General features: G+C 37.7%; 4 protein-coding genes across 4 annotated transcripts; 2 read left to right on the top strand and 2 right to left on the bottom strand.

The window, feature by feature from the left end:
• On the top strand, positions 1 to 1,122 carry LOC143595029 (protein IRX15-LIKE-like). The gene has a single exon (XM_077074177.1). It carries the CDS (start codon positions 31 to 33, stop codon positions 982 to 984), a length of 954 nt encoding a protein of 317 aa, XP_076930292.1. The 5' UTR covers positions 1 to 30; the 3' UTR covers positions 985 to 1,122.
• Positions 1,123 to 1,963: 841 nt separating this feature from the next.
• Positions 1,964 to 3,801, bottom strand: LOC143595027 (uncharacterized). The gene is made up of 3 exons (XM_077074175.1): positions 3,282 to 3,801; positions 3,102 to 3,208; positions 1,964 to 2,793 (listed from the first exon to the last, which is right to left on the bottom strand). The coding sequence occupies exons 1-3, from the start codon at positions 3,711 to 3,713 to the stop codon at positions 2,088 to 2,090; spliced, it is 1,245 nt and encodes a 414-aa protein (XP_076930290.1). The 5' UTR covers positions 3,714 to 3,801; the 3' UTR covers positions 1,964 to 2,087.
• A 5,627-nt stretch (positions 3,802 to 9,428) lies between these two features.
• On the top strand, positions 9,429 to 11,201 carry LOC143595028 (cysteine proteinase mucunain-like). Its single transcript, XM_077074176.1, has 4 exons — positions 9,429 to 9,892; positions 10,084 to 10,319; positions 10,400 to 10,540; positions 10,802 to 11,201. The coding sequence occupies exons 1-4, from the start codon at positions 9,442 to 9,444 to the stop codon at positions 11,072 to 11,074; spliced, it is 1,101 nt and encodes a 366-aa protein (XP_076930291.1). The 5' UTR covers positions 9,429 to 9,441; the 3' UTR covers positions 11,075 to 11,201.
• Positions 11,202 to 11,964: 763 nt separating this feature from the next.
• On the bottom strand, positions 11,965 to 15,287 carry LOC143595019 (uncharacterized). Its single transcript, XM_077074172.1, has 2 exons — positions 15,233 to 15,287; positions 11,965 to 13,451 (listed from the first exon to the last, which is right to left on the bottom strand). The coding sequence occupies exons 1-2, from the start codon at positions 15,285 to 15,287 to the stop codon at positions 11,965 to 11,967; spliced, it is 1,542 nt and encodes a 513-aa protein (XP_076930287.1).
• Positions 15,288 to 19,657: the final 4,370 nt, after the last annotated feature.

Raw genomic sequence — 19,657 nt, forward strand, 5'->3', positions numbered from 1 at the left:
CTCATCTTCAATCTCACAACACACACAAACATGAAGAACACCATTAACAATGGCAGTACCAAGCTCATCCTCCTCCACCCCTACATCCAAAAACAAGGCTCATCCAACCGCCTCTACTGCCTCATCGCCACCGTCACAATATTTACCATAGCTTCCCTCCTCACTTTTATTTACACCCGCGAATCCTTCATCACCACTGCTACCGTCACCGCCTCCGCCACTACCACCGCAGCTGCTACACTCGACCACCAAACTCTCCCTAAGTCAGTTGCTAAAGCCTTAATCCACTACGCTGCCAACACGAACTCCTCTGAACACATGTCGCAAACCGACATTAAACAAATCTCCGACGTCCTACGGCAATGTCCATCGCCGTGTAAGTTTCTTGTTTTTGGGCTCACGCCCGAGACACTTTTGTGGAATGCGTTGAACCACCGTGGCAGGACGGTTTTTATAGACGAAAACCGTTATTATGCCGCTTATATTGAAGAAAAGCATCCGGAGATCGAAGCATATGACGTGCAATACACAACCAAGATCAGTGAGCTTCATGAGCTGGTGAATTCAGTTAGGGAACAAGCGCGTAACGAGTGTCGTCCAGTGCAAAACTTGTTATTCTCGGAGTGTAAAATTGGGTTGAATGATTTGCCTAACCAGTTGTATGAGTTGGATTGGGACATTATTCTGGTAGATGGGCCCCGCGGATACTGGCCCGAGGGGCCCGGGAGGATGTCAGCGATCTTTACCGCTGGCGTTCTGGCCAGGAGTAAAAAGGGTGGCAACCGGAAAACACATGTTTTTGTTCATGATTATAAGAGGGAGGTTGAGAGGGTGTCGAGTGACGAGTTTTTGTGTAAGGAGAATTTGGTTAAGTCGTCGAAGGATTTGTTGGCTCATTATATGGTGGAAAGAGTGGTGGAGGAGAGTAACAGCCACCAGTTCTGCCGGAACCGCTCAGTGTCAACCAACGCGAAGGCAGCCTAGCAGGCGGTGTTGGGTCTCCGGCTTACTGCTGCATGGTGTGTGTTTTATGATAGCCGCTGTAAAACTTGATTATTTATGATTAAGATTTGAAATTTTGGGTTCAGATTTGAATAAACATTCTTGAAGGATTTGTGTAAATGTAACTTCTTTATGTAAAGATATCTTTTGTATCCATGTCCGGTTCCAAGGTTAGATAAAAATAATTTGTGAAAATATGATTCATTTCATGATTTGTTAGAACTAACTCCATTCTTGTCGTGAACTCGTTCGTGGACCGTTTCCCGGGATAACCCGAAATATTTGGGACGTCAGGTATGCAACCGGGTTTGGAATTAGGCGATACCCGCCCAATTACCCAAACCCGTTTACCTGAATATACTAATATAATATATAATTTAAAAAAATGTATAATAAATAGTGCATACAAATTGTCAAAAATTTGAAATTATTACAATAATAGCATTGTTAAAAGTGTAATTGATTATTTAATAAGTCAAGTCAGTTGTTGAGGTGAACTTAATACTGAGGATAGATTTTAGCCACATAAAATTATAAACAGGTTTACCTTATGGGTACCGAGTAACGAGTAACCGGCAGGTATAGGACCTGGTATGGGATACAGTTATATGATCTAGTATAAGACCAGGATTACCATATACCCAACTCATAGTCATCCTTAAATTTGAGTATAAACTCAAATTGACCAGTTATATATTTAAGTGAACTCAAACAAACCGATAAGCAACCTTTTTTTTCACCCAAATCAACAAATTTATTGAGATGTAGGTCATGAGTACCAAAAGTACTCAAAACTTACAAAAATTGAAGATCAAGTTTGTAAAGCCTTTAATCAAAATGCACATTATATATAAATGCAAATACATCTAATTTGAGCTAAAAATGAGTCAAGATCTTATCAGGCACAAATCAACTATGTTTTTCATCGTATCATCACTATCAAGTATCAACAACAAAAAGTGAAGATAAATACTAGGTTATCATCTATGGTCTAAACCCTCATTTTTCTTCAACTTGAAGATCTAATAAACCGATAAATTCATGTGAATAAATAGAAAAAATGTTTACCTTTTCAAATCCAATCCCTAACTCTCTGCACAATGAACCTGCACTCCATCTTTATCCTCAGTTTCCAAAACAGTTCCTTCACAAACTGGCCATGAGACACCAAGAACCCGAAGCTGATCAACCATATCATACAAAAACTCAAAGCTCAATTTAGACTGCTTATTAAGATTTTCCCTAACATGTGGATGAACACTAAACCATTCTCCCAACATCTTATGAACATGAGACCTAATCATCCTCCATGGCACAGGATACTTCTCACATAACTTCAAATACTCAACCACCAAATCACCCCGATCAACGGTCCTGATTCCATCAAATAACCCCGGGTTTTCAAGAAGAGATTCAGCTGAAAGCACACCATCCGCACCCGTTTGCTCCAAACAGTTCTTCACATCATCCATGTGTCGGATATTTCCATTTGCAAGAACCGGGATTTTAAGAACATTTTTAACAGCGCGTATCGCATCCCAATTTGCTCTTATCTTTCTCCCGTCTTTTTCGTCTCTAGTGCGCCCGTGAACTGCAAGAAGAGAACAGCCTGCATCTTCTAGCATTTTTGCATAGTTTAGTGTGTCCTCTAAGTCGGGAAAGATTCTAATTTTGCAAGAAACGGGAACGTGGAGGTTATAAGCTAGCTTTTCCACTAATGATTTGATTAGAGGAAGGTTATCCATTAGAAACGCTCCATAGTTTCCCCTTCGAGCTATACGTTGAGGGCACCTGCAGATTGAAGATGATTTGCAGGTCATCAATAGAGGTAACTTGCTCAATGAAACTGATAACGAAAGCAAAATCTATAACTTTTGAAAATCAATGATCATGTTATAATATTAGTTCAAGTATATTATCATGTATCTGTATCATGTATCAACTGTACGCGAGAGATAATTTGCAGGTCATCACTACAAGGTTAAGAGCAAATTCTATATGTTTTGAAACTTAATGACTATATTCTAACATTAGGATAACTATATTCTAACTTATCAACATAAATTTTCTAAATATCATGCTTTAATTATAAGTTATACCCCAAATTAATATCAATGTAATCGCAATAAGCTTCGACACTGCGTGCTGCTTCTAGCAACGTCTCCGGATCATTAGCACAAAACTGAACAAACATCGGCCGATCCTCCTGCGAATACAACACATACCGAATGTCACTAAACATTTTCTAAATTCTAGATTAACTCATGACATCAATGTACCTTGCAGGTAGTGAATTCCTGCGACCGATACTTGGCGTTCTCGGAGAATATACGAGAGTGAAGCATCGGAGTATAGGCAGCTTGCGCTCCGTGCTCTCGACAAAGCATTCGAAACGGCAGCTCCGAATTATCCACCATCGGAGCGACAATCAGCTTTGGTTCACCAAGATTCCTCCAATATATCAAAGCCTTTTCGATCCGAGCCTCTCGGTTCAAGTATCCGTCCGGAGTACCGAAAAATGAAGATTCTGAGCTCACCTCCGGTGCCGGAGGAGAGGATTCTATTGAATCGGAGCAGAGGCGGTCGTCGGAGTCAGTTACGGCGGTGGATTCGGCGGCGCGTGAAGTTAGGGTTTGAGCGAGTGTAGATAAGTCCATGTGGTTGTGTTTGGTGAGGATGTGGAAATTTATGACGGAGGATTTGAATCTCATGATGACGGAGAGGTGGCGGCGGGAGGTGGCGCTCCGCCCATCGCCGCCGGAAACGAGTTTTGGAGGCAAAAGATGGTTCAAAGAAACCGTTAGGGTCTGTTAAGTGTGTGCTTGGGCCTTGGAGAGCCCTTTTGGGCCTTTTCACACTCAGCTTGGTCTATGTTGTCATAATCGAGCCCATGATGGTTTCAAAGTTTGCATAGGTGTTCTCTCGGGAAACTATACCGTCGGCTGCCACTTAACAATCGTTATGCCACCACAAAAGCAGATCTTTCTAACATAACACATGATGGGACTAAAACCTTGGTTGACTCTGGATTCGAACTAGCAGTCTCGCAATTCCTAGCTCAAATCTTCCATTGCCTACGTCCAGCCAAAGTGTCACAAGTAGAGATCGATCTTAGGTCTCCATTAGAGAACCCAAGTCTTCTACCACTGCACTACAAATGATGATTACAAGTAAGTAGTTGAATTTTCATCCGGTTCTTTATCTACACCTATATAATTTAAATAAAATTTATATATTTCTCACAACTTTGTTTGCTCTCTAAAAACATCTCACACTCTTTATCTCTATATCTAGCTTGCTTACAAACACCTATTTTATTGTTTTGTCTCGATATTATATACTCATAAATTGATATAGATTGATCAATGCTAGCCATCTAAATATAGACGGTCACTATTGATTTTATCGAAATTTTATTTATTAAAGAGATTCCAATTGAGAGATGTTTTTGTTGTTTCTCTATCTTTTTCCTTTAAATTTATAGAGAAAGTGGGTTTTAGAGATTCCAAAATAAATGCTCTTGACTTAGATGTATCAATATCAACATGTTCATAGGTGAAGAAGTCGATATTACTATTACTAATTGTTAATTTCATACAACAAATAAAATATACAAATTTCAAAAAGAGAAGATAAAACAGTATTTGTAGGTTGGTCATCCACTCTATACTTAAATCTTACCCAAACTAGAACTCATTATCTAGCCTCGCCATTTTGCGACCTCTACTTGTAGTTAAACATCATTGAGCGATGTTTGTAATTTAATGAACCTCATTCTATATTTGTGTTTCGGCCTTCAATGGTGAAAGGGTCATCGGATGTCTAAAAGTTATGATGCTTATTGTAACCTACAAAATTAGTACATTGTTAGCCTAGTAGAGTTTTTTTTTTATTTTACCACTCTCCGAGATGAGAATAAGTTTTTGGTTTCAAGAGATAAAACAATAATGCAAGAGTAAGTGTATATGATGCATGCCCGTTTATTTTAGACACTGTATTTTGTATTAATTATTTAAGAAATGCATTAATATTTTATATACTATATTAGTTTTACATTCTTTTCATGTATTTTTGGGCTAAACTAATATATGGTTACTGAACAAGTTATTGTACTGGGCTAGGCCCACAAGCAACAGGCTTGAAAACCTTAGATCAGCTCAAAAGTCAATAAGTCATAATCATATATGTTGTTTGGAGCGGCACGCTTTACAAGGGGAGCAGGCTTCTTGGCTTGTGACTTGTGAAGGAAGCAAAAGACCTGCAGGCTGCCATGCTGTGCATGTAGATCCAGACATGTTTGTCTGCTGCATAGAATTCAAGATCAAACAAACGGCAGTGGAGTTTAACTGATTTACTTCGTTTTGAAGAATTACATAGCGACAATATTAGTTACTTAATTTTGCTTTTCTTTTTTCATATATTGGGTGTGGGGTTTGATTTTGTATAATATTTAATAATTTAATTTGTAAACTTTGGTAGATATGAATGTGTTGTTGCTATATTTACTAGTGAGTTAGTAGAGTATATTTGTGTGTCCTCTTAATACAACTGTGTAACGATTTACTATTTTGAACATTGTATAAGATCAAATATACTATTTGTTTCATCATTAGGAAACAATATGTTGCGGCCGGATCATCATGGACGAAGCATAGTGAGGGCCTAGGGTGGCCCAGGTCCCACCTTTTTTTTGTGTAATAGTGTAAATTTGCCTGTTTTCGATCGAAAATGTCCCCCCCCCCCCTCTCCCGTGCGGTGGTTCTCGTCCAAGCTTCACCACTGTAGATAGTAGGTTGATAACCGATATGTAGCCCATCATACAAAGTGAATTGTTCGGCATAGAACCGTTAATGGATTAGTTTTTGATTGCAGCGAGGTGGATGAAAAGGTATTATCCACTCATATTGATATGTTTGTGCAATAAAAAAATTATTCTTAATTAATTGTTTCCGATTCATCGTATTTTGCCTATTTTGAAAAAAAAGTCAATAAAAAATCAAGATATGCATTAACTTATTGAATCATTTTATATTAGTATTTATGAGTCTTTTTAAAATCGTTCAAATATTCCATTAGACATCCACCATTCAAGTGTGGTAAACAAGACTATGCATGCATATATAGTGCTATCATATCCGAACCTGGACGTGATTGCTTGTTTCAAATCCGAACCAAACATGTAGGAACAAAGGATTTAATTAGATGTTGCTCACTATTGGAGAACTCAATAAACTCAATGGTCATTAGTGACGATAAGCGGGTCTCATTAAAAGTAAATTGCTTTGGCTAGTGAGCAGCTTTATACAAGAGATGCATTACAAAGGGGAGGAACGAACATCGACTCGTATAGTCGTATGGGTGTGCATATATTCAACGATGACCTATCTAAATCATCCACACACTTGTTGGTCTTTTGCCCATTAACAGAGAAATCTCTGGAGATAGATTTGTAGTTGGTGTAACATAGGTCCATTGTCATGTTGCACATTAAGAAATAATGATGATTCCAATTAGCCCTACCAACTTGAACTCAACAAAATGATAATAAAGAATATCCTTATTTTTTTTATGATCTTGCTTATATTAAAAGTGCGAAATAACAAGATATTTAATTTCAAGTACTAGGGTGTTCATGGTTCGGTTCGAAACCATGAAACCGCCCAAACCGGCAATCGGTTTGGCTTCGCGGTTGGTTTTTTTCCTTTACTCTCAGTCGGTTGGTTTGAAATTTTCCAAACCGTAGTGAACGTTTTGGTTTACGGTTTGAACCGAAAACCAACCGCATAAAACCGGACCGTATGATTTATTTATATATATTTTCTCAATATTTCATAATATATATGTGTATATATATATACACTACTAAATATTGACAAATATTATTAATAATAATAATAAAAAGTGGGCTAAACCCAAATCAAAAATGCAAGAAACTTTAATCGGCCGTTTACTTTCTTAAATGATATCTTTAAAAGGTAAAAATAAGTTGTTTGTTAAATTATATAAATTATTGTGATTTGTACAATATTTACATATCATGAATTATTTTTGACATATCGTATAAACACCGAACAAGACCAAACCGCGAAACCAAACCGGACCAAACCGTTATTAACGGTTCGGTTTGGTTCGGTTTAAGAGTTCAACATTTCGGTTTTGGTTTACGAAAATCAAAAACCGTTACTAACGGTTTGGTTCACAGTTTCACCTAAAAACCGCAAAAACCGGACCGCGAACACCCCTAATTTCAACCATGTTGGGTCGAAAATAGAGTCAAAGTATAGTCTAACTCCTTAGTCCCAACTATTTCTTTTAGCTTCTTTTTTGATTGCCATATTTTTCTAGTTGCTAATAAAATCTTTTTCTTTTTTGAATAAAAAGTCCAACTATCGAGACACTATTGGCAAAAAGCCACTCACATAACCGTCATTTATTTAGAGGAAACCCACTGTCTGAAGACCAGCTATACTAAAACCTATAGCTTGCGTACAATATTTTGTTATAAACGAGACTCAAACCAGTAATCATTAATAGAGAGAGTCACCGGAGTCACCAAAGGATTTTTTTTTCCCGAACTATGTATATTTTTAACAAACCACCTCCACAACCCAGAGAAAAGGCCAAACAACACCCAAAGAAAAAAAATTACACCGACTTGACCAATTTAAGGATCTAAGTTTTGACTTATATTTGGCTCGCAAAAAGTCAAGTGACTTAATCAATCTCCTATAACCTCTTCAATCTTGACCTCTTTACCTTCAAACACATTCTCGTTTCTCGCCTTCCAGTCCTCAAACAAGCGATTATCACAGCCCCATAAAAAGCCCCAGTTGTTTTAATAAGGGTCTTGATATGGACACCTAAACATCCCGCAATATGCCCCGTATAAAACTATAAGGGGCGTATCAGGTCCCTCAATATGCCCCTTATAGCCCTATATAAAGCATATTAGAAGGTGTTTTAGAAAAAAAAAAAAAAAAAAGAGGTGTATGTACAATTCCTTTTCTTTAATAAAATCTTATAGCGGTTAAAGAGAATAGATTTATATATTTACGGAGTTTGAAAGTCATAAAAAGTAATCTCAATTAATGTGTTTGGCAGCAGGCTTTCGTAGACTCCATATTGAATGAATCCTATTGGATAAACATGACGGCAAGATCTCAACTTACCCGGCAAGATCTCAACTTACCCTTGAAGATAAGGCGCTGTTTACGAGGTATCTCGGAAATCAAATGAATCTTTCTATTTTTTTATTTTTTATTTTACTAAAATTATTTTATTTTATTTTATTTTATTTCCATGAATCATCGACCTTTTGCTCCTCCATTATAGGACCCTGTCATTTCCCCCATACTTGACCAGTTGACCCACTGCTGTTTTAACATGAAACGTCTTTAATAAAAATATATTATATAAATTTAACAAAAAATTGTAACGAAAAAAACCGAAATCATAGCCAGGTTCATTTTCCTTTACAACTTATTGAAATACAAATATTTCTTATTGGTGTGTCTTTTTCTTAAAATAGAAATATTATTCAATCTTCTTTAGCAACAAATGGAGTCAATTATATACAAAAAAGTGACGAAATCTATTCAACTTTCTATCTTTCCAAACAATAAGACCTTTATATACAATAAATTATATTTTCTCATAACCTACTCCATGGTTAAGAGTTTGGAGTTAAACATGTTAGTTACGGTTGTAAACAAGTCGATGTGTTTATTAAGTAGGATGGATTTAGTTTAACATGTCCAACACATTTCCACTAAAATGAAAAAAAAAATTGTATATGTTTAATTTTAGTCTTCTAAAACGATCGTATTATTTGTCTACCTTAAGATGCGAATGAATCAACATGAGGATTCCAATTAAAATGTAAATTAGAGTTGATGACTAACTAAACACATTATAAACGACTCTCGTCGTTCTAGTTTCTAGTCTCAGTAAGTTTTATAATCATACGAAATCATTAACAATTCTGTAAATTAGAGTTCGTGACTAACTGAACGCATTTTAAATGGCTCTCGTCGTCCTAGTTCTAGCCTTACTAAGTTTTATTCATAACAAAATCATTAACAGTTTTATAAGATATAACTTTTCTAGAAACTTTAAGATAAAAAAAATACGAAAAACATATAAAACCTGACTTTGAAGTAAGTTAAAGATAGATGACATAATATATGCATTGATCTTTCTTTTCTAACCATTTACAACCATTTAGCATATTGAATTAAATCACAATGATAAAATTTTCTTAATATTTAATACCCACAAGTATAACACATAACATTATCTAGCTGTAAATAAATAACCAAAAGATCTACCTTATATATTTCACCAACGGTGAAACAAAAAAAAGTTACCATGCAGTAGTCTATATAAACCCAACGAGTTCTCATTACCAAACCACAGCCTCTTCTCATTTCAAACACAACAATGACGACGGCTGCAACTACATACACCCTTCTCTTTTGTCTCATTTTCTCACTGACGTGTCATATATCCGCCGAACCAAGGCGGACAGAGGAGGAGGTAAGAACCACGTATGAGTTGTGGCTTGCTCGTCACGGTAAAGCATACAATGCCTTGGGAGAGAAGGAAACTCGGTTTCGGATATTCGCTGATAATTTGAGGTTCATTGACGAGCATAATTTATCCGGAAACAAGACGTACAAACTCGGGTTGAACCAGTTTGCTGATCTCACTAACGAGGAGTATCGTTCGATGTATTTAGGCACGAAGGCGGATCCTAGGCGGACGATTGCTAGCATGCAGAGAGGTGAGATTAGCCGACGGTATGCAGTTAATGGCAAAGAGATGTTCCCGCAGAAAGTTGATTGGAGAGAAAGAGGGGCCGTTACTCCTGTTAAAAATCAAGGAGGTTGCGGTACGTTTTTAGAATTATTGGTGTAAAGTAAAATATATAAGACTGTAACATTTGATGTTAGAATAATATTTACTTTATTTAATGGTTTTATCATTTAATTAATTAATTGGAAATTGGTGTAAAGTTAAATGAGAGTAACATTTGACGTTAAAAAAAATGTTACTTTTAATAAATAATTGAAGTGTTTGCAGGAAGTTGTTGGGCGTTCTCGACAGTGGCGGCGGTTGAAGGAATTAATAAAATGGTCACTGGCGAATTGATTAGTTTATCTGAGCAGGAGCTGGTTGACTGTGACAATGTAAACAATGCCGGTTGCGATGGTGGAACGATGGATTTCGCTTTTCAGTTTATTGTCTCCAATGGCGGGATTGACTCCGAATCTGATTATCCTTACAAGGGCGTTGGGGATGTTTGCGATCCGATTAAGGTAAGTATGGTGTTAACTTATGACTTTTGTTTATTATATGGTGATGGAAATTAGAATTAAAAGTGAATTTGATTTTGTAGAATAAAGGTAAAAGTGTTAACATAGATGGTTATGAAGATGTGCCACCAATGAACGAGAAAGCGTTGACGAAGGCGGTGGCTCACCAGCCGGTGAGTGTCGGAATAGAAGCTTCTGGAAGGGATTTTCAGTTATATTCTTCTGTGAGTTGATTCCAGTCATTTGATTATTTTTTCTAAATATACTCAAAGCTAACTTACTAAAAACTTGAATCAAGTTGGGCTTAAAAGAGCTTCATCTAAAACTTAAAAATAAGCTTATTTTATAAACGAGCGAGAGCTTGAACTGCATTTACCAAACTTGAGCTGGCTCGTGAGAATAATCGAGCCTATTTTATTATTATTATTACACCCCTGTTCGAAACATATATAATCTATAACGATTTTTATATTTGTAAATTTCAGGGCGTGTTCACTGGTTCATGTGGGACCGAACTAGACCATGGTGTAGTTGTAGTGGGATACGGTTCAGAAAAGGGAAAAGACTATTGGATTGTAAGGAACTCGTGGGGGCCAAATTGGGGTGAAGGCGGTTATATTAGAATGGAGCGTAATGTGGTCGATACACTCAAAGGCAAGTGCGGGATAGCAATGATGGCTTCTTACCCGGTCAAGTATGGAAACAAGAACCCAAGTATCTCAAACAACGTTAATAGTCACCAGATAAGCAGTATCTAATTATAGTTATGATTATTATTAATATCTTAAAGTGTAATCATATTTGTGTTCTTTGATCTTTACCCTTTGATGTATTGTGATGGCTTTTCTCATATCTTTTAGTTGAATGTACTATGCCTTTCACGAATTATATATATATAGTTCTAGTTAATGGTTTAATTGTTCCCATATCATGATTGGTAATAAAGTCGAATTATATATGACATAAAAATAAGTTGGATGGTTTAATTTTTATATTAAAATTTAAAGTTAACTAGTGATGTTAACAATCTTAGCATCACACTGGGAGTTACGTGTGCTTATTAAATGTTTGAAACTGTTTAAACCAAAAAGAAAAGGCCAATTGATTAATATTCAAGTATTCAACGAAAATTAATCCGTGGGAAATGCTTTGAAAATAAAGATTCAAGAAAGGCCAAGACGAACGAGAAAGATTTGTTTGTAACAATTGTAACATGTCAAAATAAACCAGATGTCGCTTATTAAAAAAAGAGAGAAATTATGGGAAAGTTAAAAGAAAATGAAAAACGTACCAACTTCGTTGCTACGATACCGAGGCTTATTCTCTCAGAATAAGATTTTGATGCTCACCTAACTCTTGTGCAACAACATTTTCATGTTCGAGCAAACAAAGCTAACTATCCACATGCAGTGACGGATTTAGAATTTTTTTTTATCTGGTTCGCTATTTTAAGATGCTCTAAATATATAAGAACGCGTATAAAAAAATTGGGTCGGGTTGACGATTCGGATTGGTTTAACGGTTCGGGTCAAGAAAGATTAATCATATAATAAAAAACGATATAATAACTAAAAAACATCATCATTAGAAACTAAAAAAACACGGGACTTAAAAACGATAATCTTTCGAAATAAAAAAAAAACTAACCTTATAGTTGTTCTTTACGAGTTTTCATCTTTTGAAAGCGTTGCATTACATCTTCGATCGAAACTTGTAGTAAAAACTCTCTTTCAATGTAGCAAATGCAAGAATCATTCATGTACCCGTCACCCATCCTATTACGTAGTTCCGTCTTCACATGCTTCATTGAAGAAAAACTTCTTTCAACACTAGCCGTTGCAACCGGTAGAACTAGTGACAATTTTATTAAACGATAAACCAACGGATAATCAATGTGTTTTCTTGTTTCCACCATCATTTTTGCAAGATCACTTACCCCTTTAAGATTGTCAAACCTCGAATCTTCTTTCACATTAGCAATGTAGTGGCCAAGTTCAAACATGAGTTTGTCTCTTTCATCAAAACTAAAATCATACGGATACATCTCGGCCAACTTTAGCAAGTTTAGCTTATGAAAGGGGCGAAAATCACGACACGGGCTCAAAGAACTCATAAACGTAAGCAAATCCGTGGTTACCTCATTAAAACGATTTCCAAGCTCTTGAATTTGCATATCGAGAACCGTATTGAAATTATTAACCACATAATGGTGACGATTAGTGATGTTTGTTTTTCTTCTTCGGTTTTTTGGGTCAACATACTCATCTTCCATGTTAACAACTTCAATCTCATATTTGTCACAAAAAGATGTAACATCTTTTAAAAGAGAGTCAAAACCTTCAAGTCGATAGTTTTCAAGAGCTTTTTTGGTTGATCTAACCAGCTCAACTGCATTCATGATGTCTTGATCCTTTCTCTGAAGAGCTTGAGACAATGTGTTTGTAACTCCCAAGATGTACTTCATCAAATGTAGATAAAATACAAAATTAAAAGATTTTATGTATACATGAAGGCCAGATTCATCATCACCACGAAAAGGTAATCCACCATTCAACAAACCTTTTGCAAGTCTAACTGAGGTACTCAAACGGAGTCTATAGTCCCTTTTTTGTTTATTAGTTTGTTTGTCAAAGACAACATGTATGGATTGTTCTTGTTTAAGTAAGTCCTCACCTTTTTTACGTGCTTTGTTGTGAAGGCTTCTAATACCACCAACATGTGAGGATATTCTATCAGAATGGCTCCAATTACCAAATCCATCGGTCACAAACGCATCTTTTTGACCAGTTTCTGGAAACAAATAACAAAACAAGCAATATGCTTTATCCGTTTTAACACTATACTCCAACCAATTTTCATGTGTCTTAAACCACTCGGGACGAAATTTTCTTAAGCAACCACTAAAATCTCGTTGCGGGAAATTATGCCCAATAGGTTGACATGGCCCTCTTAGCAAATATGTTCTTCTAATTTCATCTTTTTGATTAGGATGATATGATGAAATCGGCTTTCGATCTGAAGGATCCCATGGAAGATCATCCAATTCGACTCTTGCCAGATTATTACTACTAGATGGTGAAGGGTCTCGTGGCCTTCTCGATAAAAAAACGGTCCATAATCTATCAAATTTAAGTTCTGTAAAAGCAAAAATAAAATTCAAAGCCCTAAAAAACTAACATCTTTTTTGAACACTCAATCATCAAAAGTCTCATTCTAACGAACTACAAAAGGGGCGGGATTCGGGAACGCACCTGAACGCGGAGGCCGGACTGCCGGAGGGTATCGGACTATCGGTGAGACGGCGACGGCGAGTTTCTGGTGTGACTGTGTGACTGTGAGTGTCGGAGTCGTCACCGTCGGCGAACGCGGAGGCCGGAGGATGTGTATTGTGGATTTAGGGTTTTTAATTTGTGGGAGCTACAGATGGAATTGGAGATTTGGAGGTGGTCGGCGTCTGTCTGTGTGACTGTGAGGTGGTCGGCGTCTCGGCGAGTTTCTTTCTCTACGGTAGAGGTGGACAGACAGACAGTGAGGGAAATTGGGGGTGTTTAGGGTTTTTAAGAAAGGTTTATAAGGGTAATAGAGCACAAAAGAAAAAGGCAAAAAAAAATAAGGTTGTGTCTTGTGTGAGACTCGAACCCGGGTCTGCACTCAAACACAATGCACGCCTTGCCACTAAGCCAGTATATGTTTTATGTATATATTTGAAACGAATTATATATATGGTTCAGCCCAGAAACACATGGTTCGCTAAAAAAGTCGCTATTAAATGCTCCACTACGGTTCGAAAAACACCTGGTTCGCTTGACCCGGTACTCACATGAATAAATCCGTCCCTGTCCACATGAGAAATTAAGCAATTGCACAAGTAAAATGAAAATAAAAAATTCCTAATTTAATGTTCACTTCTAGATACACCTTAACTCTAATTGTTGGTTTACATGTTCCCAAGGTTTTTTTTTTTTAAAATCTAGTATCTGGATCACTCCTCAATGGACATATATAAGTTTAAACTTGCCTTTGAAGTTTATAAACTCATTCTCTCTAAAGTTGGAAAGTTATTGATCTCGGTTAACATGTTAGTGGAATGGTTAAGTTAAATGTGAATGATATTCTAAATAACAGTATGAATGTTGTATAGATGACTGAATCTAGCGAGCCATTGGCTTGTGTTGTACGTAAGCATTATGAATACCGAATACTCATGCTTTGATGAACATATGTTCAAAATTATTCCTAAGGCGTACGAAATGTACACGTCAACCTTTTGAACATGATTTTGAAATGTATCGAGTTGAAGGCGATTGACATGGGTTGATGTGAGAACATCTCATTTTTATGTTTATAATTTAGATGAAGATCCCCAAACATATGTTGGGTTTCAGTGGTGATCAGTTAAAATTTAGTTTATTAAATCCGGTTCAATAAACGTGGCAAATAATAATTAATCACATTAATTAATAATTATACGCAACGGAATATATATATAATTAATCAGCACCGAAAACTAAACCCGACAGTATCCGGTTACAGACAGTACGAGTACGAGTCAAAACATTAAATATATAAACTAACAATATATTTAAGTTTCCCTCGGTTAATAAATAACCGGTTGAGACACCGAAGGCTAACGAACCGAGCTATGTGACACAACGAGATCCAACGACCAATCAGTGGCGGTGCACGACGGCAACGGCAGCGGCGGCGGCTATGAGCGGCGACGGGCGACGACGGTTGGCGTCGGTGGCTGGACAGCACCGGTGGTCGGGCAGCGACGGTGGTGCAAGTTGGCCAGCGATGGGGTGGAGGAAGAAAAGAGATGGACTTGTTGATTAGCTTAGGGTTAAGGTTATGTCCATAACATCATGTGTTATATAACCTATAATTAGGTTTAACCAACTTAGTTAGTTATAAACCTAATTGGCCAACAAGTCCACTTCTTGCTCCAAAGCCCACTCCATGTAATTTCATCTCGTTAAAGTATCTAAACCGGTTAACTAACTTAAGCGGGTCAATGTCTCGTTACCTCACGGTGTAACACTCACGGGTCATAACCCGGTTGGCCGTATTGACTTACCCGAACCGATTCATAATTCCAACAGTCTCCCACTTGGATGGTTTCTGGTTAAGTTACTCAATACTGACAGCCAGCAGTGCTCTAGCTATACATAGCTGCCCCCAACGGGTTATAACATTTTAAATTCATTAACCAAAATAATCTTAGAATACACTATTGCAAGATAACGAATTTATGGTAATCGTTGTCATCTATCCTTTCTGTATAAGACATCAATTGAACAATGAGACATGGATCAGGTTCAATCTCATATGGCGTTCAACCATTGTAGTTCTCGATCAAGAGTCAAAGTGGTCCAATCAAACACACAGTTAGTTTGCTTTGTACGTTGCTAAATGCTTAACATGTTTACAAGTCAAGGCAGAACATCAAAAGCCTTCAGGTTTGCTTCAACAACCTGAACTTCCTATATGAAAATGGGAGATGATAATAATGGATTTCATTACGAAACTCCCTAAGACTACCCGACATCACAATGCTATTTGGGTAATCGTTGATAGGTTAACTAAATCCGCTCATTTCTTACCTATCAATGAATCTTATTCCATGGATAGATTGGCACGGATTTACGTAAACAACATCGTAGCATTACATGGTGTGCCATTATCTATCATATCTAATCGTGACAGTAGATTTACGTCTCATTTCTGGAATAGTTTCCAACAAGCGTTAGGAACTCGATTAAATCTTAGCATTGCTTATCACCCTCAAACTGATGGGCAGAGCGAAAGAACAATTCAAACGCTTGAGGACATGCTTTGAGCTTGTGTGATCGATTTAGGCGGATGTTGGGATGATCATCTACCTCTGATGGAATTCTCGTATAACAACAGTTATCACACAAGTATTCAAGCTGCACCATTTGAAGTTTTGTATGGGCGAAAAGGTAGAACGCCTGTATGTTGGTCCGAAACAGGAGATAATCGAATATCTGGACCCGAAATAGTCCAAGAAACAACGGATAAAGTGTTGCAAATCCATGAACGACTTAAGACGGCAAGAGATCAACAAAAGAGCTATGCAGACGTTCGCCGTAAACCGTTGGAATTTCAAGTAGGCGATAAGGTTTTACTAAAAGTGTCACCATGGAAAGGAGGTGTACGATTCGGCAAGAAAGGAAAGTTAAGTCCACGTTTTGTGGGACCATTTGAGGTATTAGAACGAATCGGTAATGTTGCTTATCGCGTACGATTGCCAAAAGAGCTGAAAGGAATACATAATGTATTTCATGTCCCTAACTTACGTAAGTGTATGGCTGACGAAACTCTTTGAAAGATGTCGAAATCAATGAAAATCTAAAATTTGTAGAACAACCTCTACAAGTGGAAGATTTCCAAGTTAAGCAACTTAAACATCGAAGGCTAAAGTTAGTCAAGATACGATGGAACTCTCGAAGAGGACCTGAGTTTACTTGGGAGTTAGAATCAGAGATGAGGAAGAAATACCCACATCTGTTCTAAGCGAATCTCGAGGACGAGATTCATTCTAAGGTGGGGAGGATGTAACATCACAAAAACTTTGGTCCAAATTTGACAAATTAATAAAACTTAAGGACTAAAAATATTCATGGCAAATGTAAAGGGAAAAATAAGACAAAGAATGGAAGTAGTTTATGTTAAGGAATGAAGTAAGGAGACTCCATCCCACATCGGAGAAAGAAAGAAAAATAAAGCACTTTATAAGGAGAGAACATTCCATGGAAATGTTCTTAAATGGCCAACCACTCTCCCTAGTCCTAGCGGAGGGTGCGAAGGACCCGACGTGCACGCGCACGGGTGAAGGGCGATGGGCGCTATGATGGTGCACTTTGCACTTCGCACGCTCGCATCGCCAAGAGCCGCCTTTGTATTTTTGGATGATGATAAGATCAAGATATGGCAAGTTACCAAAAGACCATGGACTAAAAATGAACAGATTCAAAGTTTTGCATCTTCGCGATACGTGAAGAATCCAAGTTGTGTGGCGAGCAGGAACGACACGTGGCGACACGTGGCAAGCCTACGCGGCGACTCAGCGAAGCTAGTGCAGCTTCGCGATACGCGAAGGTGCACAAAAATTTCTATAAATAGGCCGGCCATGGGGGTGGTCCTCACCATCCAACTCACACTTCCAATTACACATTGTCTCGATTTACGTGCCACGACCCGAGATGGCGATATCCCGACAAGCCTTACCTCGAAATGCATGCCATAACCCTACTTAAATACCCTCTCGACTTACCTCCAAGTAGAAGTGCTGTTCAAGTAAAGCACAAGCATTTCTATAAATAAGCCATTCAAGGTAGGGGTTCTGCACGATTATTATAATATAAATGGCTTAGACCCTAGTCAGGGATATAGCCCGTATCTTGATTTTATAGAGTGGAAATAAGATTTTATAAAGTCGAGATTATAGATAAAATAATACTTCTTTATTTTATATAAAGATTTTATATTTTTATAAAAGAAAGTTGAAATATATGTTTCTTCACGAAAAAGAAACAAAGGTTTATAAGTGATTAACAAGAAAGGACTAGAGGTCCTTATGTCAAGGTAAAGGTTATGCAATCGGACTAAAGATCTGAAGCTAGATCGTTGATCTAGTACTTATAAAATGTTATTCTCGTACTATAGGTCCGAGGTAACGAGACAAATTGGTGAGAAACACCAACCAAGAAGAAAGGTGAATACATCCAACTTTTTATAAAACAAAGTCTTGAATGTTTGCATGGGATTATATCCCTAAAACTTTATAAACAAAAGTAATACTGGCCCTCAGGCTATTGTATACATTTTTCTGGATCCTTACATATGTGGGCAGACGGTGGGCACACCGCACCACACTTGCTAATGCCTCCGCCACGATGGGCCGGACCCAACTAATGTCCGAGAGGGGATTATCTCGTGTATATTGAATAGTTGTCAAGACCTCGATGCTGCGGTATCGCTGAGAGGTTTCAAGTATAACTAGAGGTTTATAATAGTATATTTAACTTGGTTTTTTCCTAAGCCACGATGGGCCGGGTCACAAGATATCCGAGGGGATAATTAAGTAACTTAAAATATTTTGAGTCAGCGTGTTCACCAGCATGTGTTGCTGACGTATTTTTTTTATAACTGTTTTACAGGTAATGAAAGATAGGTGTTTGGAGACAGAGGATAGCCGTTAGACGATCTGATGGCTCAAAGGAGGTTTTAATATTAAAATAATGTAAATCATGGTTTTAATATCCAAACACTTTTGTATAACTTAACAGGGGTTTCAAACCCCGTGATTTGAATATAATAATATTTTATTAAAAGTCTTCCGCTTTACAACCTTTAACTCTGATGTATTTACAAAACAGGTACCAACTTATGAGTCACACGCCCAGGCCCTGAGCCGGGGTGTGACATAATCTAAGACCGGTAGCATCTCTATGATGATCATGCTTGTCCCGAGTCATCGATTTAGTGAACAGGTCAGGTAGGTTTTGATCTGTGTCTACTTTGCTTATTATGATGTCTCCCCGTTCCATTATTTCCCGAATGAGATGGAAATTTCTTAGAATGTGCTTGGCTCTGTGATGAGACCTGGGCTCTTTGGCCTGAGCAATAGCACCTGTGTTATCACAGAACACCTCGATTGGTTTATGAATACTTGGAACCACATCGAGATTAGCGATGAACTTCTTCATCCAAGCAGCCTCTTTAGCAGCATCTGATGCAGCTATGTATTCTGATTCGGTGGTAGAATCTGCCACCACACTCTGCTTGGAGCTTTTCCAGTAAACAGCTCATCCATTGAGAGTGAATACATATCCTGATTGTGAGCGAGAATCATCTCGGTCAGTCTGGAAGCTAGCGTCAGTGTAACACCTTACAGTGAGTTCTTCTTCCACTCCTCCAAACACCAAGAACATGTCTTTCGTCCTTTTCAGGTACCTCAGAATGTTCTTCACAGCAGTCCAGTGGGCAATGCCAGGGTTCTGCTGAAAACGACTAGTCATGCTCAGTGCATACGAGACGTCAGGTCTAGTACATAACATAGCATACATGATAGAACCAATCTCTGAAGCATATGGAATTGCTTGCATGTGCTTAGTTTCAATGTCCGTTGCCGGAGATTGCGATTTGTTCAACACGGTTCCTTTAGCCATGGGGAGAGCTCCTTTCTTGGAGTTGTCCATAGAGAAGCGTGCCATTACTTTGTCTATGTATGTACTTTGACTCAGCCCTAGAAGCCTCTTAGACCTATCTCGGTAGATCTTAATTCCTAGACTATAAGCAGCTTCACCAAGATCTTT

This window comes from Bidens hawaiensis, unplaced genomic scaffold, assembly GCF_021521415.1.
Source record: "Bidens hawaiensis isolate Kalapana, Puna unplaced genomic scaffold, B.hawaiensis_p1.1 tig00044597_1, whole genome shotgun sequence".
Lineage (NCBI taxonomy): Eukaryota > Viridiplantae > Streptophyta > Magnoliopsida > Asterales > Asteraceae > Bidens > Bidens hawaiensis.

Bases quoted from the DNA above. Each gene is read 5' to 3' on its own strand.
- LOC143595029 (XM_077074177.1), top strand. From the start codon at position 31: ATGAAGAACACCATTAACAATGGCAGTACCAAGCTCATCCTCCTCCAC.
- LOC143595019 (XM_077074172.1), bottom strand. From the start codon at position 15,287: ATGAAATTACATGGAGTGGGCTTTGGAGCAAGAAGTGGACTTGTTGGC. The intron at 13,452-15,232 runs GTTTATAACTAA...TTGCTTTTACAG, and splicing joins TGGACTTGTTGGCCAATTAG to AACTTAAATTTGATAGATTA.
- LOC143595027 (XM_077074175.1), bottom strand. From the start codon at position 3,713: ATGAGATTCAAATCCTCCGTCATAAATTTCCACATCCTCACCAAACAC. The intron at 3,209-3,281 runs GTACATTGATGT...TTGTATTCGCAG, and splicing joins AGGAATTCACTACCTGCAAG to GAGGATCGGCCGATGTTTGT. The intron at 2,794-3,101 runs GTATAACTTATA...TTCAATCTGCAG, and splicing joins TACATTGATATTAATTTGGG to GTGCCCTCAACGTATAGCTC.
- LOC143595028 (XM_077074176.1), top strand. From the start codon at position 9,442: ATGACGACGGCTGCAACTACATACACCCTTCTCTTTTGTCTCATTTTC. The intron at 9,893-10,083 runs GTACGTTTTTAG...AAGTGTTTGCAG, and splicing joins TAAAAATCAAGGAGGTTGCG to GAAGTTGTTGGGCGTTCTCG. The intron at 10,320-10,399 runs GTAAGTATGGTG...TTGATTTTGTAG, and splicing joins ATGTTTGCGATCCGATTAAG to AATAAAGGTAAAAGTGTTAA.